Source organism: Phaethon lepturus, unplaced genomic scaffold (assembly GCF_000687285.1).
Source record: "Phaethon lepturus isolate BGI_N335 unplaced genomic scaffold, ASM68728v1 scaffold11035, whole genome shotgun sequence".
Taxonomy (NCBI): Eukaryota; Metazoa; Chordata; class Aves; order Phaethontiformes; family Phaethontidae; genus Phaethon; species Phaethon lepturus.
Window position 1 is genome coordinate 28,282 of NW_010541211.1, and position 22,155 is coordinate 50,436.

At 37.0% G+C, this 22,155-nt stretch overlaps 1 protein-coding gene across 1 annotated transcript in view; it reads right to left on the minus strand.

Moving 5' to 3' along the window:
- Positions 1-12,157: 12,157 nt before the first annotated feature.
- The window catches only part of LOC104621236 (ERC protein 2), a gene marked incomplete at both ends in the record, with an annotated part of 64,506 nt that continues 54,508 nt past the window's right edge, over positions 12,158-22,155 (minus strand). Inside the window, one exon of the mRNA XM_010287664.1 lies at positions 12,158-12,293. Coding sequence (XP_010285966.1) covers positions 12,158-12,293 — 136 coding nt within the window. The remainder of the gene's footprint in view (positions 12,294-22,155) is intronic.

Genomic DNA, 22,155 nt, shown 5'->3' on the forward strand with positions numbered 1-22,155 from the left:
TGTGTGGTTTCTTAATTGAACACTTAAAGTTTCACCTTTACCTTTAGTCACAGACGAGTATTTTCTGGCAGCTTGTGCGTACTGTTTTAACTTGCATGAATTGCAAAACAGCTAGGAACCTGAAATATTAACAATTTACTCTTATACTTCCATGGTTAAGAAGTCAATATCTGAACATTAATTTGCTCTAAAATGATTACAAATTTCAGTAAGTGGCCAATACTTGTTTGTTTCTAATTGGGTTTAATCTGATCACATTATATTTGTTTAAACTAGAAGTGAAGTATATTTTCTTTAACCCCAAGATCTGATGGTTCAGCTTGAGATTTGAAAATCACCTCCTTTTTCCCTGACTTATCTATTCCACCGTCACTATTTTTTGCTGGCTAAATTCTGCCCAACTAAAACCAAACAACTCAAAAAAATGGATTGGCAAAGTATAACAGTGAAATATGGTTCCAAAATTTCCTCATGAAATCTATCACATGAAAGCTTCTCAAAGCAAAGACACATTTACAATAAATAATTTTAAGAAAGCTTTCCAAGGTAGGAGTGTTCTAGACAAGATTATGTAAAGAAGCACCTTCACCTCCCTTCTCTTTTTCCAGTCTGTAACATGAGATAGTCTGTAAGTAATAGTGCATAAGGCTATTACAGAACACTTGTAATGAGAGACAAGTGGCATATATCTGGCTTATTAGCAACCAACAAAAATAATTCTACTTAGGTTTACCTCAGGCAGAACTTTTGTTACTGGCCAGATGTATTAGTAACAGCTTGCACGCTATCCAAAATGAGCTACGGAGAGTGACAAACAGCACCAACAGCTAGCACTGGTTACAAACAGGTAAATACAAGAAGACCAAATTATGAAACTAGCTAGAAATCTGAGCTTGATGCAGACCACAAGGAGATTTTTTAAAACCTTTTTATATTTTCATACAGCCTATCAAGCTTTCAACAAAAAATGTTATAGCCCACGGATAAGCTATGAATATAACAAAGTATACAGAGATACAGATTGCATAGCTAATCATTTGTATTTCTAGAACATGATTACTTGTTTTGCTGTTTATATACAGGTAAACAGCTTTCATTTGTGAAAACTGAAAATAAAAAAAAGTATAGGTAACATTTTTAAGCAATGCCTAAATTGGAAAATCTACGCTAATACAAATTTCCATTATACTGCTTTTATATTACAGGGTTAAACCTCCTATATTAATCTTATATTGAAGACAGCTACACAAATAGGGTCAGACATTTTATTGCAATTTCACTTTGCAGAATTTCAATCTAAATCATTGTTTTTGTCACTGATTATAATTTATGTAATATAGAGTGTTTAAATACATAAGTTAGTAAAATATTAGACAAGCTATAAGTCAATGTAAAAGTTAAAAATGAACTATACGTGGAATGCTATATTGGACAGTCATGTGCTGAAATACTAACATCTATTATAATGAGGTTATTGATGTAGAGTTGACATATGACTTGATTTGCAGATGCCCTACTGACTAACCTTTTGCAACTATATCTCAGTGTAAACCTGTGGTAATTATTGCTGGGTAGGGAGAGTTGGTTTAACTGAACTATTTCTTTTGATGCATGTTGAATGCGATTGCCCCCTGGAGACTACAGGAGTCCCACATGTGTGAGTTATTACATAAATATTGAGGGGAAGAAAAAAAAGGTGTATCACATTAAATTTTTCCTGTTTCCCATTGTTGCAGTTTTGTTTTTTCCAACAGGATCTTTTTCTTCCAGTGCCTTGACATAACGTGCCCTTTTCGACTAACAAAGCTCCTGTTAAAGCACATGGTAGAAATAACTTATTTAATCCAAACATAAAATACTTGTCAATAATTGAGGTTCACAGATTTCAAAAAAATTGTATTAGAATATACAAATTTAACTTTGTTTGCAAATCAAGATGTCCAGGTTTTATTCTTGGGTACTGAAGTCAGTGAACTAACATTACTTAGACAACACTGAAAAACATTACGTTCCTGATTAACTGTAGAAACTGAGAAAGATGAGGAAGTCAGTATCCAGCCTTTCTGATAGGGGATGCTATAGAAGCCCTTGTAATAGTGCAAAGGTTGTATTAATAATTATATATAATGTTCTATAATACTGTGTACTTGCTTAAAAATCCAAAAGTAGTAAGTTGAGGTAGTTCCAAGAATAAAATTCATGTTATTATATTCATAGTTATGTAAGGTAATACTCTAGACAAAAGAAAGGACATGACAACCGCATACAACAGTTGTACTGAGAATGTTTTACCCGCTAAATTTTTTTTTTTATATTACAGCTGGTTAGAAGAACATAGCAGAGGACACTGAGGCTTTTCTGTCAGCCTACCAACTATGACAAATGCAAAAAGATTTAAGAGACTGTGAGTCTAGTACAAACTGATCTTCAAGTGAGATTTTCACAGATTGCCTCTAGGGACATTTTATAACACGAGCAGTTTTGGCTTCTGGGGATTACACTGCACAATGAAAACAAATGTCAAAGTAAATCCCCAAAGAAAAAAAAAAAAAAAACCACTTCTGGTATTGATCCTCAGACCTACCAATCAACCTTCCTGCCCTCTGTAGACTCTCAAATACTTTTCTTCATCTGAAACCTTTTAGAAATATTTTCTTCAACATAATCTTAAACTACTGGCTGAAGTTCAACACACGTTTCAGCAACACATATGGAATTTATCCACAACTTATGGAACTTCCACAGGCCAAGGAAGGAAAATTCCTAAATGTCCATCCATGTTTACAATCTGATTTTATATTTATATTATGTCAGAAATCTGAAGATAAGTGCACTAGTTGTGTCTTCAATAGTCTTAACGTGTGTTTGAATTGATTAGTCTCATTTTTGTAGGTATGTACTTCTAATCCGGTAATTATTTTTAATATATTGCACTACATCATCACAGGCTTATTTATTTTTTCTATTACCCGCTGGCTAGAGTCTCCGCTTAAAGATTTTTTTATAGATTCGTTATCAAAGTGTCACAGAAAATACAGTTTTGTTAAACTGTACTTTTTCAAAATGTCTATTAAAAATTTATGTTCAGCTACATGAAAACGACTGCTTCAAGAAAATGCAATTCCTGCCTTTTTCCTAGATATTTACAAGAAAAAAGTTCCCCTTGAACTGTGTGAAATTTATAATAAGCTATACATTTTGCTGAAGGCTGGACATTTTTGAGGTTGTAGTTATTAGCAACACTCTATCTTGGCAAAATCCAGCTATAATTAGAGAAGCAGAGAAATACTAAAGGAAGGACCCATGATCATATCACTAATGCACACAATTGTGTAATCTACCGTACTAAGTTCTCTCTATATGCTAGTACATAATTCTTGCTTTATAAGGGTAAAACTATTTGATATGTACATGAACGCTAATTTTCTTACAAATTGACCAAACTTCAGCTTAACCACTGAAAGACAAAATTTTACAGTCCCCAAGGAACCTGTAGTTTGAAAACAGAAGCATACAAGAATGTATTTTAGTTTTCAAGCAATAAATTGAAGAGAATTGTGTAGATGTGCTATAGAAAACTATCATAAACTATTGACTTTTACATTTCTTTGTACATTAGTTCATTAACATAATAGACTATATATGGAGAATTTAGCCAAAAATTCCAAAAATTGCTCACTTGCACTTGGAATCAACTCACCTGTTAAAAAGTATTTGCAACCGCTTGAACAAATGTATCCAGTGAAAAAATGTATAATTTAGTGTGCAACGTTGGAAATAAGCTTGTTGTTGAAAATATTTCTGCATATGCTACAATATTAAATAGGGCATCTACAACACAAGACGGTCACAGTGTTCAATCTTAAATGTCAGGTGCATCATTAAGCTTCTGCTTTAACTGTAGAAAAGTTCTGTTAAAACAAGTTTTTAACTCACTATAACCACAAGAAAAAAGTTTCTATTCTGTATTTTGCACAAACAAATCCAGAGGAGCGTTAATGGAGAACTTCATTCTAGCTGTAGCTTACCTCATCTTCTGACTTTGTCACTGGACTGGTTCCAAAACCTTATGATTCTTTATTAACTTACACAAAGACTGAAAGACTCGTTGCAGCCGACTCTTACACAGACTTGCAAAAAAAAGTTTTTGTTTCAAAATATTTGTATCTGCTAGCAGAAATCTTAGCAAGAGGTAAGATCTTCGCAAGCATTGTAGGCCTTATCTTATCCTTTCTCTTGCCTTTGTACATATTTCCAAAGGTCTATCTCCACCGTATCTCATCCGTCTGTTCTGATGGCTCGTAATATTGAGAAAGGAAAATCAAGAGCCATCACCTGTTTCCCCTTCTCCTCCTCTGCCCACAACCGACTGAGAGGTAGGGAGCAATTCTACCCATCCGCGCTAGGCCACAATGTGCCTTTCATGCATGCACATTGCGGAAACCAGAGAGGAACGGTGTAAAAGGCAAAACCCCAACCTTATCTCATCTTCCCCCACAGAAAGACCAGCCTTCTGAAGACAGAAACATGCAGAATCTCCTAAACACTTGGAATTACTAAAACCTTCCAGAGAGGTATATGTCCACCTTCGGATGCACGCTTGAACTAGAATTCACTTTTAAGACAATAACTCATGTTTTTAACCTCTTAAAAGGTTGAGCTTTCCCACTACATAAGTATTTCAGCACGAATAAATACAAAGCTGTGTGTTTATGCAATGAATTCTCTCCTGCCTTATGTCAGCTACGTACACTAATGCCTGTCTGCATAACAGTCACTGACTGTTTCCTCTGTCTCTCAACTGATTACGCCGCTCCGTTCACTTTTATTTGCAAGACTTCATCTCATTCCCTAGTTTCCTCTTTTTATTAATATTATAGTTTCAAAGCTTTTGAGACAATGCAGTAGGAAATACACTGCATTAAGAGAAAAAATCATAATAAATTAATGTCAGGTATTACCCCTTGTTTAGGCCATGCTTCTATTTTATTTTAACAGACACAGACATAACACAAGGCAATGTGCTATGCCTTCAGCATATTTTGTATTGCTGGAACTATTACGGAGATGAAAATTATATGTTGAAGCACAGAGTGAAAAATAAAGAAACAAATCCAAGTTTAAGGATTCATGCTAGCTGTGAAATCTCTTGGGAGCTATTTTTAGTGAGTAAGTTACCGCAGATATTCACATGGCAAGAATCAGACAGCAGTAATACTAACTACCCAGTTTTTCAATCTCTTTTGATAGGACTTCCTCCTCATCATGTTTTATTCATTACCTAAGACTAAATTTCCAGCCAGTATGAAACTGTTGAAAAACTAGAATTCTTGCCTTGCCTCAGTATGTCCAGTGACAAACCCAGGCTGACATGCTGGACTCTATTTAAAAAGTGAGATATTTACACCTGGAAAATGTACATGTGTACACAATTTGTTTCAAAGTACTTCAGGCTTAGAGCATTGATCAAGCTGCCTGTATATGATATTTGAAATCAATAAGAACTACACATTGTCTCACTCAAAAAACGATTTTTAAAGTGAAATATCTCTTTTCAGCATGTGGATTTCTGCCCAAAGAAAACCCCCACTACCTAAAAGAATTGTGACAAATAACACAAGCATTTAAAACATTAGGAGAGTCAAGGACTTTTCCAGCAGATAAACCAGAAGAAAAGGCTGAAGCATGCAGAAGCTGTGTAGATTACAGCAGAACGGGGTATTCAACTTTTAAATTTCGTTTTCAGGCTCATCCCTGCACCTCTCTTGTGACATGTATGCATCGGACAGTTGCGTAAGTTTTCCACAGAGAAGCGTTTCTGGACAGATATGGTTCCATAAGGTCCAATTCACTTACTAAATTTATACTTCACATTTATGAAAAGTATAAGACAAAAGCCTACCTTTAATTTCCTTTGAAGCTATGTGATGAGACATATGGGAATAGTATTACATGCACATTCTTATTGTTTACTCTAGAGAAAAGAGAGGACTTTGTTGTTGTTATTACAGCAGATTTGAAAATCAGAATCAAAACCAAACCCACTCAAGTTCTTAATGTTATGAAAATGTTTTCTTTCCCAAGTCTATTGAGGTAACAGTGTTACTGGAACAAGCATGTTCCATACAAGAATCAAGAAAAACACATCTCGGGAAATAAGCATCTCGCATCTATAACATTTCAAGATCCTGCAAAGAGATTTGAGGAATTATGCACAACTTTGATATGATGATACCTGTATATTTCTTAGCTCGGCATTTCTCCAAAGGCTTATCTTTTTAAAACAGACAAAAAAGACAGAAAAATGAAAGCAGGTTAGATACACCATTCTCAAAAAATGTCATGATAAAGTGTTCAAGGTCCAGCTCTCCTGCTGTGATGCTTTATGTAATGTATGACCATCACATTTGGCAATATTTGCACAGGTCTGCCCTTGATTTGTGGAAGGAAAAAGCAGAAAACCTTACAACTATTCTTCATTCCCAAGAATTAATCTGAAGTCTGGCTCCCTGATGTTTCCAATTTTACAGTGATCCAAATAACCCCCAAAACCACACCTGAAGCATCACTCACAATTATTGCTGATAGCTGAGGGAGACCAAAGTGAATTCCCTCCCCAGGCATCCCAGGGCACTCTCCATCACAGCAGTGGCCCTGGAGTGCTGTGAGATGGGGCCATCAGAGACTCAAACTTGACCTGCGAGTGCTGATGCTAGGATATGAACCAGCTTTGAGAGGCTTTTATCTGAAAAGATAGTGAAAAGTACCTATGGATATACAAGATGCTACAAGCCTCAGGAACTATTAGGTACTACGGCAGCTTCAAAGAAACTATAGACTTCTGAACAACTTCAAACCTACCAGAAAGCAAGTGGACAGCTGAATGGCTAGAGCTTCAGCCTCTACTTGAGCTGTACAAAATGGATGGCACTTAACCGATTGCTTCAGTTTGCCCTGGATGACTCCCTGCATGGTCCATGGACCATACTAGCTTTCTTATTACATCTCTCCCAGTACTTCTGCAAAGGAGATTGAAACTTGGCTGGAGTAAACAAAATTTGACTAGTCTAATTGCTCTTCAATTCTCAGCTGAGCTTATCACAGCTAGCCAACAGCCAGCTTATCACAGCTAGCCAACAAATACAATTATTACATCAGGCCAGAGCGTTTTAGGCTATACTTACCTTAACAGCTCAATACATCACTTGGAAATGTAACAAGCACACTATAGACACAAGCACTACGTGTTATAAATGCCTATAAACACAGGGTGTTTCTACTAAACATAGTAGAAGGTGTTATAAACAGTAACAAGAAAAGGTGGCCGAATCCCTATGGTTTACTAAGATGTTAATTCAATATTTATTGAAATACCAATTAATTTTATTTTGAATTAGCAGACGCATAGTACTCCCAGAAACTTGTTTTCCAAAGTATATCATATATTTCACATCACACGTCTCCCCACAAATCCTGCCTCACTTAAATCCTTAGATCACTACTGCTACAACATTTTATTAAGTCTCTGTATTATTTATAAACTGAAATTTAATATCAAGAGTGATAAAGTATTCTACTCTGCCAGATTATTCACTGAGTCAACTCTTATATCCCACTTTGAATTCCATATACGTTCACAACACTAGAACTACTTCAGTTTATATTTTGCTTCCTGGGGAATGTATTGTGCCTTTGGGTTGGTAGGAAAGAAAATAAACTTACCTATTACGTACTGCATTATATGTATCCTTTTGAACACAAGCATAAATAAGCTCAAATCTAGAACACTCACAAATGTAGCTGCATACTCAGAGCTGTGGAAAGCAGGTGTGTTCCAGCCCTGCACCCAGGCACTTGTGGCTAAATGTTACAGGAGTAAACGTTTACCTTATGCCAAATACATATTAATATGACCAGGTACAAAAGCCTCTGTCCTGGTTTCAGCCAGGATAGAGCTGGTTTTCTTCACAGAAGCCAGTGTGAGACTGTGTTTTGGATTTGGGATGAGAAACTGTTGATAATGTGTTCATGTTTTGGGTTGCTGCTGAGCAGTCAAGGACAGTCCAGCTTCTTGTGCTGGCCTGCCAGCGAGCAGGCTGGGGGTGCCCGGGGAGCTGGGAGGGGACACAGCCGGGACAGCTGACCCCGACTGGCCAAAGAGATATTCCATACCATATAATGTCATGCCCGGTACATAAACTGGAGTTGGCCGGGGGGCGGAAATCGCTGCTCGGGGACGGGCTGTTGATCACAGGGTGGTGAGCAATTGCTGTATTGGGCATCACTTGTTCTTCTACATTCCTTTGTTGGTATTATCATTGTTGTCTCCTTCTTTCTTTCTGTCCTATTAAACCATGTTTATCTCAACCCACGAGTTTTTTTTTCCTAATTCTCTCCCCCGTCCCACTGCGGGAGGGGGAGTGAGCGAGCGGCTGCGTGGTGCTTAGTTGCCGGCTGGGGCTAAACCACGACAGTCTCAAATCAAAATCACCCTGAAGTGACAAACCATACAGGCCAATCAAAATCATAACTGCATCCACCAGTGCTCATGATCAAATTTGTTTAAAAGGAAAAACTTGCATTTTAAGACAGACTTGCTCTTTAAACAACTATAGGGAGGAGGAGGAGTTTTTTTAAACGACTCTTAAGAAAAAATTTCCTTTGTATACCAAGGCTAATTGACTGGAGCTTTAGAGTTTGTTCGGCTTTTTAACCAGTCAACCACCTACTTATCAGACTCATATAAGGACATGACTTGATGTTCTTACCTAATATCAGCAACTACCTTACACATATAAAACAAATAAACCATACCAGTGAAAATCTTTAGATCAAAATACTCTCCTATCAGCAGAATAAATGCACATCAGAGTCATGTTAACCTCACTACTCAATGTCAAACTATTTGCTTTACCTGCAAGGCTCACTATAGCATTTATGTAGAACAACTAAAAGCTCCCCAAACCTTGCAATGATAGGGAAACCTCAAGCTCCCAATATGTGAGGCAGGGACAGATTTCCATTAGATTTAGAAGAAGCATCATGAGCTTTTACTGGAACAATGAATTCTGTGATTAATTTTCTAAAGCAAACCCTAAGGAACTTCCACAGGCAATAACAATTTCTTTTCCTCACAAGAAGAACAGAAAAAAAAAAAGCGCGCCCCAGATGCTACCCCTACCCCATCTTCCTTAATCTTATGAAAGGAGGAATCATACAAGGACACATATTATCAAGCCCATTTTGGAAAGGGTCCCCTGAAGCAGTGAAATGGTATCTGCCTCCTGTACCTGCTAGACCAAAGCAACTCTGTATGTTAATTTGCTGGGAAGAAAAAGGCTGCCAGATGTTCATCAAGCTTGGCTGCTTTTCTCCATCCCTCTCCATTCACTTTGTTTCCTTAGGGATTTACCTGAACACATCATAGTGCTGTAGAGTCAAACTTCCATTTGCCACTGCACACCTCCAGGTATTCTATGGCTCAATCACTAAGTCAAACAAACCATTTTCAAGCAGGTGCCTTTGCCACCTCTGCGATCGACGCAGTGACAGCCAGTCTAAATCACTAACGCAGCAAACTGCAAAGAGAGCACACATCCAGCCCCGCATGAACACAACGGTCAACATTAAGAAAGGAACGGGAAGAAATAAGCCAAGGAAATGAGGAAACATTTTAGACACAGGAAATATAAACACTAGTTATGGCAGCAAACCGTTGAGAGCAGCAGATTGCCTATTTGGCTTATGCCTACTGGTAGGCAGAACCAGCTGGGAGCCTGTTTTTCATGTGCCCAGCAGGCCAGCACGTGTAGGAAGGGCCACAACACATACACACATACATCACTGAAAGTTGTATGTTGAAGTATACAATATTAAAATATTAACATCTTAAGGCATAGTAACAGAGAAGTAACAGTTCTTAGTTAACTCATTTTCATAAACTGTTCTTAGTGTGTAAATGCTTTCTAGCAAGAAAGAGCACAGAAGAGCTATACTCCACACAAAGTGTTTTCTTTCTAAATTCAGGCTATTCAGCCATGCTGCTGCTATTTGATAGACCCGTTCTCATCACATGACTTGCAAGCTCCAAGTACAGCAGTTACATCGAAGACACTAGGAATTACTTCTGTTCTCTAGTGATCACACCACTCTGATAGATTTCCAAAATAATACTGAAAAAATAAAGCTCTAATGTATTCTCTTTACTGAACACATTAACTACAAGTAACTGTTCAACACTGAAATTTAATTTTTATATATCATATTGTCAGACCAAATACTTCACAAGGTTTTATTACTAGATCATGTGCAGTAGAACACATGGTGATGCAATCGGTATGTAATGACCAAGGTTATAAAGTATACAAAACACTACACAGATGCATAAATAATGCATAATTCCCTGAACTTGATTCTGACATACAGTTTCACCAAGACAAGCCTGAAGAGAGGTGTGGTGTTAATTTCTCCATTTTGCATATAGGAACACGTGAGAAATACAGTACCACATGAAGCACGTGAGGGTCAAATTCCATCTATTAGACATTTTCCAGAAACCCATTATATTAACCAGATCAAGGCAAAAATTATATTTTGAACTATAAGTTAGACTTGACCATAAACTACAAAAAGGATGCTGAGGTGCTTGAGTGTATCCAAAGAAGGGCAACGAAGCTGGTGAGGCGTCTGGAGCACAAGTCTATGAAGAGTGGCTGAGGGTACTGGGGTTGTTCAGCCTGGAGAAGAGGAGGCTGAGGGGAGACCTTATCGCTCTCTACAACTACCTGAAAGGGGGTTGTGGGGACGAGGGCGTTGGTCTCTTCCCCCAAGTAACCAGCGATAGGACAAGAGGAAATGGCCTCAAGTTGCGCCAGGGGTGGTTTAGATTGGATATTAGGAAAAATTTTTTCACCGAGAGGGTGGTCAGGCATTGGAACAGGCTGCCCAGGGAGGTGGTGGAGGCGCCATCTCTGGAAGTGTTCAAAAAACGTGTGGATGTGGCACTTCAGGACATGGTTTAGGGGACATGGTGGCGCTGGATTAATGGTTGGACTTGATGATCTTGAAGGTCCTGTCCAACCTTAGTGATTCTGTGACAAACACTGGGTATGGCGGCACTGATGTTGTTGACAGAAATCAGTACTTGTCTGCATAGATTTTCATGGTCAGATCTCAGAGAATAATTTTTCAGTCAAGCATCAAACTTGTGTTGTGGTCTTTAATACAAAATCCCTAGTATGTAAGGTACCATTTAACCAGATCAGCTAATTATCTTTCAAATCTCAATGCCCAAACTCAGTAACTTACAAACTGCAGCAATTCTCCCAGAATAAGGTTCAAAGTCTATCTTAAATAAAAAAAGAGATATAGAAGAACCTTTTCTTTCCAACTGCAAGAAAAAGGTTGCTGATGTAGTAACTGTGCAGTAATGATTATAAGAGGTCTGTCAAATGATCTGAGTATGCATCCAGATGATGATATCCCTGCTGATACAGAATTGCACTTCCAGACACCAGAATTTAATGTGAAGAACTACATCTAGAAACATAGAACAGGAAGGGGCTCATGGGTCTCAAATGTTGTTGCCTTCAATCTCCACACTGGGAAATATGGCAGAATTTCTGTTATACAATTCAATGATCTTGAAACACTAAATTGTATTTTACAGAGCTAATCACCTGGATATGTAAATGTCTGCCCAGAAAATTTAAAAAGAAAAAAAAAAAAAAGAAAAAAATTCACAGCATGCTACTATATTTGATATTCAAACATGCTGAACATTCATAACCACACTATAAACCTCACTGTGGCTTGTGGATATAATGCTGTGAGTAACACAGAAATAGAATACAGAAAGGATAATTATCCTTCTATTTTCTGACTCCTCAAAACAAGCTATAATGACTTACTTGCTTTTAAATAAGTAAAATACAGTCCTTGTGAGGAGAGGGCTTCAAATTCTATTGTTTTTTTCCCACCCTAAACATTAAATATTTCATGGGTGCAACTGAAGACAGTAGTGCATCCTCTGGAAGGAAAGGAGAGAGCCATCAGCTCTTTGTTGGAAGAGATCCATTATACATCCTGGAAGACACACAGTGAAACAGAAGTATACTTTCTTTGATGATTTTAAAACACAACTGAAAACTAAACTCACTTGTAAATGTTGAGAGTTGTCAGTCATATTGTCCTCTCGTCTACGAACTTCTTCCAACAACTGTGCATTCTTCTTTTTCTCCATTTGCTGATTGTGCTTCAGGTTGGCAACCTTCTTGTTTTGGTCCTTCATGTGTCTAAGAATTGTATACATATACGCATTAGCGTTAATGACTGCAATCACTTCTTTTTCTCTATAAATTAACTTGTGACTATGACACAGGACACCAATTCTCCAACAGATACAAATATTCCAAGTATCAGATGGAAACAATAAAACTTCATCTTGCTTTCAAGCTGGCACACCAAAACAGTTTTAATATCGTCAGATATTACAATGGCAAAGCAGTTCTTCAGGCCTACGGGATTTTTTCTTTTTTATCATCTGTTCACAAATACTCACACAGGTTCCAAGCACTATGCATAAAAATTATTGTAAGAGAGGGAGATTACCCAACAATCGTTACACACTGAGTGAGTTCAGGAGCAATTTGAATGGGCGATTTAAGTAGCATTAATTTCAAAGGAAGCAGAAGGTGAAGGTGATGACTAACGTATGTTGTGAACTTCTATTTTTGAAAATGGGGACTATAAATACAATGCTTCTGAGGATTAAAGTGTGATAGGGTAGAAGGTCGGGTCATAAATATGCCATGATGAATAAAGGATGCCTTTACAAATAGCTTTGTACATAACAAAAACATTACATTTCCTTCTATCTTTAATAATGAGACCTCCTTCTACAAAAGATTATCAACAAATTTATGATCAACTTCTAATGAAAATGAAAGAATCTTTACTGTTATATATTTTCTTTGTTAATACTGTACTCAAGTAAAAAAGTAGATTTTGAAATTATTTCAATGTTCAATTATCTTGTGCTCTGGAACTTATTCATTAAGTAATCAGAAGCTTTCCTGATTCTGATACTTAGCATACATCCATTTAAGAAAGGCAAGCTAATTTTGCCTGGCAGGCACTGGAAAAATATCCTTGCAGTAATGCTTTCTACCTGCTTGGGTTCTTAGATATTGCTCTCACGACTTTCTTTGACTTTGAGGAATTTGCTCCCTTTTATCTATATAAAAATAAAGTCATGTGCAAATTCCTAATGAGATCTACTCACTAATCCTATTTTGGCAATTGAAGAGAATATTATTCAATGCCCAAAAGGATCACTGAAAATGTCTCTGTTGCTTCCACATTATAACTTTCAGTGAAAAAAAAAAAGTTATAGAATACATTTCCTGCACCGATTTTATTATGGTAAAGAAACCAGGTAATTTTATATTTACTTCCATCCCTGTTTTCTTTCGCCTACCACTGTTTTTTTCACTACTTGTTTATACTGAAAATGAACAATGAATCTTTAATCAATAAACGTTCTCTTTCACGGGTCCATGCTGCATAATTGTAAGCGTAGACCTAATCAGCTTAAAACCAAAATGAGTATTAGAAAAAATTACTTTCATAGCTTCATATATAAATGTGGTATCTGGGCAGAAATTTTGGCGGTGTAATATGACTTTGTCCTGTTAAAATATAAAATGGTTTCCAATCTAATGCTGAGTAAATGATAAATTAATTTATATTTAATCTCTGCAAGAAGTCCGATTTTATGCCAACGCTAACTGCTTCTTTCATCACCCTTCCCTCTCACAATTCCCATTTCAGCTTCTGCCTAGTGCGACACTGAAAAGCAGAACATGGTAAGGCTGCAAAGGAAAACATCTGGCGCCTGTGATACGCGAAATCTCGAAGAGAAGGAAATAAAAGAAAGCTGTGTCGTAGCCTCTCTTTCTTCCTCAGCTGACTACATGCCTATGGAAATGAGAAGAAAACGCTACAGTTGAAAAGCCTGGCTGAGTAGTTTTCTTTTAGGCCTGCGTTAAAGGTACAGGAGGAGTTCACCACAGTTCAATATTTTAGTATGCTTGCTCTGGTATTTTTTCCACACGGCTCTGGTTCTAAAACGCTTTTGAATAAAATAGAAGACACGGATAAGTAAAAATTACGCACAAGAAACAGAAAAATATTTGGGAACAGGACACAATCAGCACAAAATATCATAGGCCATTACCGTATACGATATAAAATATCCACATAGTTTCCTAGTAGCTATGCTGGTACATATAGTTGAGTCTACATTATTCTTTACATGAGGAATTAGTTTCATGTGTTCTGCTGCACTGTTTCAATTTAAAGCTCTAAGACCACAAAATTCATTAGACAGAATAAAATAAATAAAACATTACTGTTTAAGTTATATGTCTTCAAAATCTGAAATGCATGCTGCAGGGGTCTGGGCTGTAGAATTGATCTTACCATCACACATTAATCATACCCTGGTAATAAAATATATGCAAAAATATTCTTTGTTTGATAGTGTGACTGCCGCAAAGCAGTAAGATGAAATCCACAGGTTTCTGATTTTCCACATTGTTATAGTTCATTTTGAAGTTGGGCATCTATTATCTTAAGCGGGCTGAATTCTTTAACCACTGAACTCGGCATTACAGGCATCTCAAACCAGTTACTACAGAATCCTATGTTGTGTTTGTAATTTTACAAACTTCACAGAACTGGAAAGCCAGTCTTCAAACTAGTTTTAAAGCACCCAAGTCCAGAACACACTGAAGTGCTGCCAACACCACATTTGGCTTAAAGAAATTATATTCTGAGCTCGTAACATTTAAGGAGCAAAAAAGCAGTCTAAAAAGCAGCATAGGTGACTAACACTCTACACAGATGCTTAACCTTGGACAAACATTAAAATGGCTGGTCAATGACGCTTTTTCAGATAATGTCAATTCCTGTTTGTGTTGCTGTGGTTATAGCCGGTCAGTAATTGTCATCAAACATCTAGCAGCTTCACCTATGGTTAAAAAAAGACTTCAGACTGGAGCTAAGCTGTCTTCAAAATGGATCTAGAATGTAAACACATCTTGAAGAAAGGAAAGAAGAGAGATGAGGGAAGAGGGAAGAAACAAGTTCTGTTCTATTCCATAGTTACAAAGTGGATGACTCCATGGGCATCTTCCAACTCATTAGAACATTCAATATAGAGAAGTAGTATCCAGCAAACACTCATGCCACGTAAATATTAGATAACAATGATACTGGAAGTTAATAAAGATGACATGTAAAACACTAGACATAAGAAAAAATTCCAAATAAAATTTGATTCTTCCAGTACATTAGACATTCTCTCATTCCTAATGAAAAGATTATAAAAATAATATATTTCTCTAGAAACTATCCTACTGTGCACTTAACTGAGTTTATGAATTTTTAAACCTAGACCAAGCCATTCTCTGAACTGTAAGTGCACAGTAGACTGCAGCTACGCTACTCCAGTAAAAATTGGTCAGTTGTCGTTCCCCATTCTTCTTCCTAAATCTTCCTGATCTGGGATAGTTTTCAGTGATCTTTCTCAACACACAGAATGCTCCACAGACATTAATTTCCACCTCAACTGGGCACTACACTGAAAATCAGGTATCTAAACCACAGCAATGCCTATATCTGTTTCCCTCATCCTTCAACAACTTCTTTAGAAAAAAGGCCTTAGACCACCAACACAGGCATCAGTAGACTATAGCAGTTCAGATTTCTGATACTGCTGAAGAACCACCAAACTATGACTGTTAAAGATTTAGGTACACTTACAATATCATAGATCCGAACAAGACAGGTGAAGGGAAAAGACAAAAAATTCTTATACAGCCCTATAGTTTTGTTTCCTATGAAGTCTGGACCAAAGAACCTAGAGCCCCTGAATCTTGCTGTGCAAACAGCAAGATGCCCTTATATCACTTATTAACTGTTCATTCTTATCACTTATTAACTGTTCATTCTATGTAGTTTTTTAATTTAAATGTCTTTGTAAGAAATAGACATCAGTGTCTGGAGACCCAGACCCTTGATCAGCACAAAGACAAGTATCAAAACAGTAGTAGCAATTTGTTCTTGCTAGTATGACTATCACTAATCGTAATGACTACGTTTAGCCATGTTAATTTGCGTTTTTTCTTATTCTTCTGCAATAGCATTCAAATTGATCTCATAGTTCTAACTACAGTACACTTAATTCCTTTAGCCCAACTTTTTAAGACAACTATTAACATTTAGTTTCTACATATATATGAGTATCTTTCAGATTTCATTTTACAATAGTGTGTAACTGTTGTCTAAACTTCAATGCTTTCATCACTGATAGCTACAGAAAAACATGCTATTTCATTAAATTCCTAGCTTTAATTAGCCACCTGGATACCTTGGTCAAAAAGTTGGTAATGTCAGCCAAAAATAAGTATTACATGCTTAGTATAGCCTTTACCCTATTTCATAAAGATTTTTTTTTTCTCCTTAAAGCATCCAAAAAATGCAGACATGCAAAATACTCCCAAGAGAAAAATCTGTAAAATTTTCTAAAGGAATATGTCTCTAATAATTTTCATCACATTAAACAGCAATACAATGGGACCAGCTGTCTGAAAGTCAATCAAAAAATTCGCCAGTATGCTAGGAACCCATACTCCTCAACGAATACAAAAAATAGAGCACAATAAACTTAAAAAATATTTTCAGGAAAAAATATTTTACAAAATACAACAATGTAGTCAAAACAAGTAATTTCTATAAAATAAGGAAGTCTCAAAAATACATTTTAACATTTAATCCAGTACACATTATAAATAATGAAACATCTTAGTCTATTGTTCTAGGCATGCACAGGGTAGAATATTACCAACATCATTACTTGAAAAAATTAAATTTTTTTAACAGATCATCTCTTTCTCCGTTATGAATAGTCCATACCTTTACAAACAATTCACATATGTGAGCAATAAAATGAATCTTAATATCTTACTAGGCATTCTGGATCTCAGTAGCTAGTCATGCAGAAGACCTGATCCTGTAAATCCTGTCCATGTGAATGTCCATTCTGAACCCCATTACTTTAGTAAGACTCAGTAGAAATATTTCCACCAGTTCAGTTCTTACTATCTTAGAAATGAGAGTATGCATAGATTCCCATTTGATTTATTAAGTCAAAACTAAAACAGCAGCAGAAGGGTAATTCTTTAAAATTTAGATCCAACTCCACTGAAATCCATAAGATAGAATTTCTATTGCGATATGAGCAAAGTTAAGTATTGTTTCTGGCATTTTCTTGGAATACAAATGTATTTTCTACTACAAATCCATAAACCTGAAAAACAAAGATGAGTTAGACTCCAGCACACTGTAAACATCACAAGAGACATTAAGAGTGTTATTGACAGACACATTCCTGACACAAATATGCAAGGACACTGGTTATTCACTTACAACCCATTGACAAATTTGCCTAGGGAAAATAGGTATTATCATGATAAGAAAACCTATATCCATGACAGGCTGAAATTTTGATATGACAAAGAAAACATAACATGGCTCAAATAACCATCATTTTTCTAAAAGAAAGCCCTCATGCTTGACTGCTACATTTAGTAAGTTAGACTCTAGTCACCTTAAGATTTATGATATGCTAATAAAAAGCTAAGTAGTATCTTCCTGTGCTGTCATTTGCATTTACAGAAATTTTGAGCTTGTTTTTTTTTTTTTTTTTAAATCCATATTTTATAACCTGAAGAATTACTAGGACTCAAAACATCTTTTAAAATTTAGGGGACTTCCTTATTCTTAACCTTTCTTATTTTCTTTTTCTTAACTAATACAATTGTTGTGATGATAAAAAATTAAAGAATAACTTCAATGCAAAAACAGATGCAATCATCCCAGCCATTACAAAGTTAATTACTTTGACACAGCCAGCATGTCCAGCAGAGCTGACCTTCAAAATAAATGGTAAAAAATTATATTGGGGCTGAGCCTCTTTTTAATGATGTAGATGATGCTCAGAAGCTAGACTGCTTGTACATTCCAGGTCAAATCATTCATCTAGCTTTATGCCCTGATATAAAATGGCAGAGAGTAATGATCATAACCACAGGAAGAAAACAGATTTAAATTCATTAACATATAATATAATAACATTTTATTTCATAACATTTTGCCTTTTTCCTTGTAACATGAGATCTACTGACTGCACAACTGCAAAGCCAGCTCACCATTGTAAAAAGTGGTTTTTTGTGTGTGTGATCCACTGACTAGCAAACACGTCATGTTACAGCACCACAGAATGCAACTATTTATTGCTACTGCGTTTGTTAAGAGTGAAGAAAGAATTAGCATGTCCAAAGCTGCAAAGAAGAATATTCCTCATTGAAGTAAGGTGTGTCACAACTCCAGCATCAAAAAGCAAAAAGGAAAAACAAAGGTACAAAGCAGCTGCCGGGTTCTCCCAATACGGAATCTTCAAACCACAGAAAGATGTATATATGTTGCAGGGCTAAATGCATCAGTGCAAACTGCTTCAGTGATGCCCTACCAAAACTGATCCACAAGCCACACCAAATGCGTATTCACCACTGATACAATATATTCCACCCACAAAACAAGCAACATATGTAGAATGGAGTCTAAGAATCTCCCAAAGCTATAATTAAGCAATTTACCACTTCTAATATGTTACCCCCTCCAGAGTAATTATTTCATTCGGGGGTTGTCTCTCTGGTTATTCTGACAGTCTGATGACAAAGCTGCTATGAATATCCATTACAAAATGGTGCCAAAACTTGTAATACTTTCTCTGCACAGCCTCTTTATTCCATTCGATAACACTACACAATGCACTCGAATTCTGAGAATATCAGTGGCCAGGTAACTGTGTGCCTTAAGGAGGACACGGCTTACACCAATTCATCTGGAACTAAAGTATAACAAGCATAAATCAGCTCCATTATCTAGGTCAAAGCTCTTACACCATTTTAAAAAATAGCATTTCTTCTGCTTCTTTTGAATTTGGGGGTCTGTCTTCTTTTAATGTGAAAATTTGAGAGACCAACATAAAAAGCTCAGAGATGAATAAAGACTACTACGTAGGCACATGAGTAACGTGTTTTGAATGAAGATTTCCTAAGGAAAAAAAAAATTCCTTGATTTTTGTTTAGACAGACTCAAAAGAAAAGAAAAAAACAGATTTTTTTTTTTTCTATGTCTGTTATCATAAAGGCCACGTTTTGGAGGAATGCTTCAGCCCCGCATCCCAAGGGATTCCTTTCTTTACATGTCTGACTAACCCATTACTAACCTATATAAAAAAAATCCTGTCTCACCTTCGCCCTTGTTGCCCTTACTATTCCAAAGCAAAAAATCTAGCAGATCTTATTCCCACTCTTTTCCTTTTCTCTATAGAAGAACTATATTTTCCCCTGTCTACTTCCCACTGAAAAGGAGCAGGGGCAAGACTTCAACTGCCTGAACTAATTGCCTTTATAATTGTTTAAACTCCTGAACTGTGTAACAACATAACCTACCACCCTGCGGCCGACCCTGTGACACAATTTCATTTTTACAGTGGTGCTATCTGATATTGTAACTGAAAAAAAAAAAAATCCATTCTACAGTGACATAAATGTGAGTAGCTTAGCTTCCTTTAGCACGTCTGTTATAACGTGGGATGAGAAGGGAAGTCTGAGTGGATGCTTCCTGGAGAGAACGTTGTCACACTGGGGTTGGATTGCCCCTGCTGCCAGGAAGGCTAACAGGGGACATTAAGACCTTCCCTTATGAATTAAGTTCGTGACAACTGAGCAAAATTTTGTTGCCTTGTGGACAAGAGAACTTGGAGGAAAGTAATACTCTCTGGTTATCTTTGGCCAAAGTGACTTTGGCAATGAAGGCCACTAATCTGCTATACACCTCAGAGAAGAGTATCACAAGAAGTTAATATTGCCATCTCCTACTGAAGAACAATGCTTGGTCTTCTTTCTGCCATTCCTCTGAAGCTGAGACTACGGCAAACTCCGTGCCACAGTTCATACTCCATCTACTCTCCAGGAAAACTGAGAAGCAGCCTCTGTGTTCTCGCTATGTTGATATAAAGGACTGGAATCAAAATGACCAGAGCAAAGAATGGACAAAAAAAATTATCCAAACCAAACAATATTTTTAAAACCTCCAAAGAGTTTGATTCCCACATCCCTAATTCCCCAGTTGAATGTAAAAATGCTGTAATGACCAGAGTTACCAGTTAAGATAAATGAATTTTAGTATATTCAATGTTTTCGTTATATTCCCAGCTCCTGTTACCAACAGATTACGTAGCTATTTCAGTTTCACTCAAAGGAGCAAGCTTGCAGCCCACACAGATCTATAGAGTTCAAAAAACACAAAGTGATTCTATTACTGGGTTAAAAAAAAAAGGCCACAAATTCAAATAGTTCTTTTTTTTCTTCTTCTTTCTCACCACCCCCCCTCCCCCGCAATCTCATTATTTCAAATGTTTGAAGCCTGGTTTAAGATTTCTTAATACTCAGATTATGACACCGCTTCAGTGTGACAACTATTTTGCCTCCAAATGCACCACAAAAAGATATTGTTGCCTTGAGAGAACCAACAACTCTGCCTGGTAGAAATAAAGCGAGTGTCACAGAAGTCACTGAAACATTTCTCACCTCAAAGACAAAAACGTGGGAGGAAGGATTTACCTAACGCACAATCTGGGAAGTTTTCCAAAATCTTTGTTTAAGAAGTGTTTAGTCTGACACAGTTGCCTCCAAAGCCCTAGAGAGATGCTCGAAATATCCACATGAGGATAATGCATGAATGAAAGAGACCTACTAAAATCCTGTTCCAAGCCATGGTTCCTATCATTTTGTTTCAACACATATCTGCACTGCAACCACTGCAACTCCAGTACAGTGCATTGCACTACTCTCTTTCTCAGCACATTCCTACTGGATGACACTTTATATGAACACGTGCAAAATCCGCACCAGAAGACTCATCTGTCACACATCTCTTTTGTACACCAAGGATTGTTCTGCATTTTCTTCTGATGTTCCTCTTTAAGAAAAAAAAAATACTGATGATGACAGGATACTAGATGAGAAGGATATTTGATCTGATTTAATATGGCAATTGCTTGCTCAGCTATTTTATTAATTGATACCATTAGCGATAACTGTAGCCAGTTAGTGGAAATAGTTTGTTGCCTGATATTTGCAACCAAGGAGTTGCAGTGCTGTTGCTGCTGCTTCATCAGGTCCTTACCAACTGTTGTCTAGGTAAGTTTTTTTTTCCTTTTTCCCCCTAAAACAAACAAACCAACCCCCCCCCCCCCCCCCCCGAAACAAAAAAATAAAAAAAAAAAAACCACAACAAAAAACCCGCCACCAAGTCCTGACTCTGTTCCAGCAATTCTCTGCTTCCAACTGCTCCACAGCATGTCCGGCTCAGCCTGACAGCGATCAGGATCAAAGCTCCTCTGCTGCACTTCATGTTTCATTGCCATTTCCTTCTGAATCAAATCTTTTAACTGCAACTCCTGGCTCAACCTAGCAGTTCTCAGGACCAATCCAGCCATTATCATTCAATACATAAATAAAACTTTCCATGCTTTTGCAGTAACCTCTTTAGACCTCCAAATAAATCAGGTACACCTCGTATGATTTCCTGTTTTGACATACTAACTTCCTCTTATTATAAATTCAGATGAGAGCATTTCAATCCAGTCACAATCACATTGTCCAGGCATGTTGCTCTTGCATTATGGAAGCAAACAATGCAAGTGGAAGTGGTTCCACCAACAGCCCAATTCCTAAATTTAGTTGCCCTGTCTCTTTTCAGTCACAGCTTTTTAAGGGTAATCTGTGCTATCTCACAATGATTCTTCACACACCCACCCCTCCACTGTACACAGGGAATCCTGACAGCACTGTGCCCAGGCAGTCCCCAAGCTCCCCAGAGCTACTTTATTCACACATTCAGGAGGTAAAAAAATATACTCTGCGGATCTTCCCCCTGCAGAAACCTAGTGGAAGCAGCAGGTCTAGAGAAGCATAAGAAATACTGCTCTGTTTAGTAACCGTGAAGGGGAAAGAGGAACAG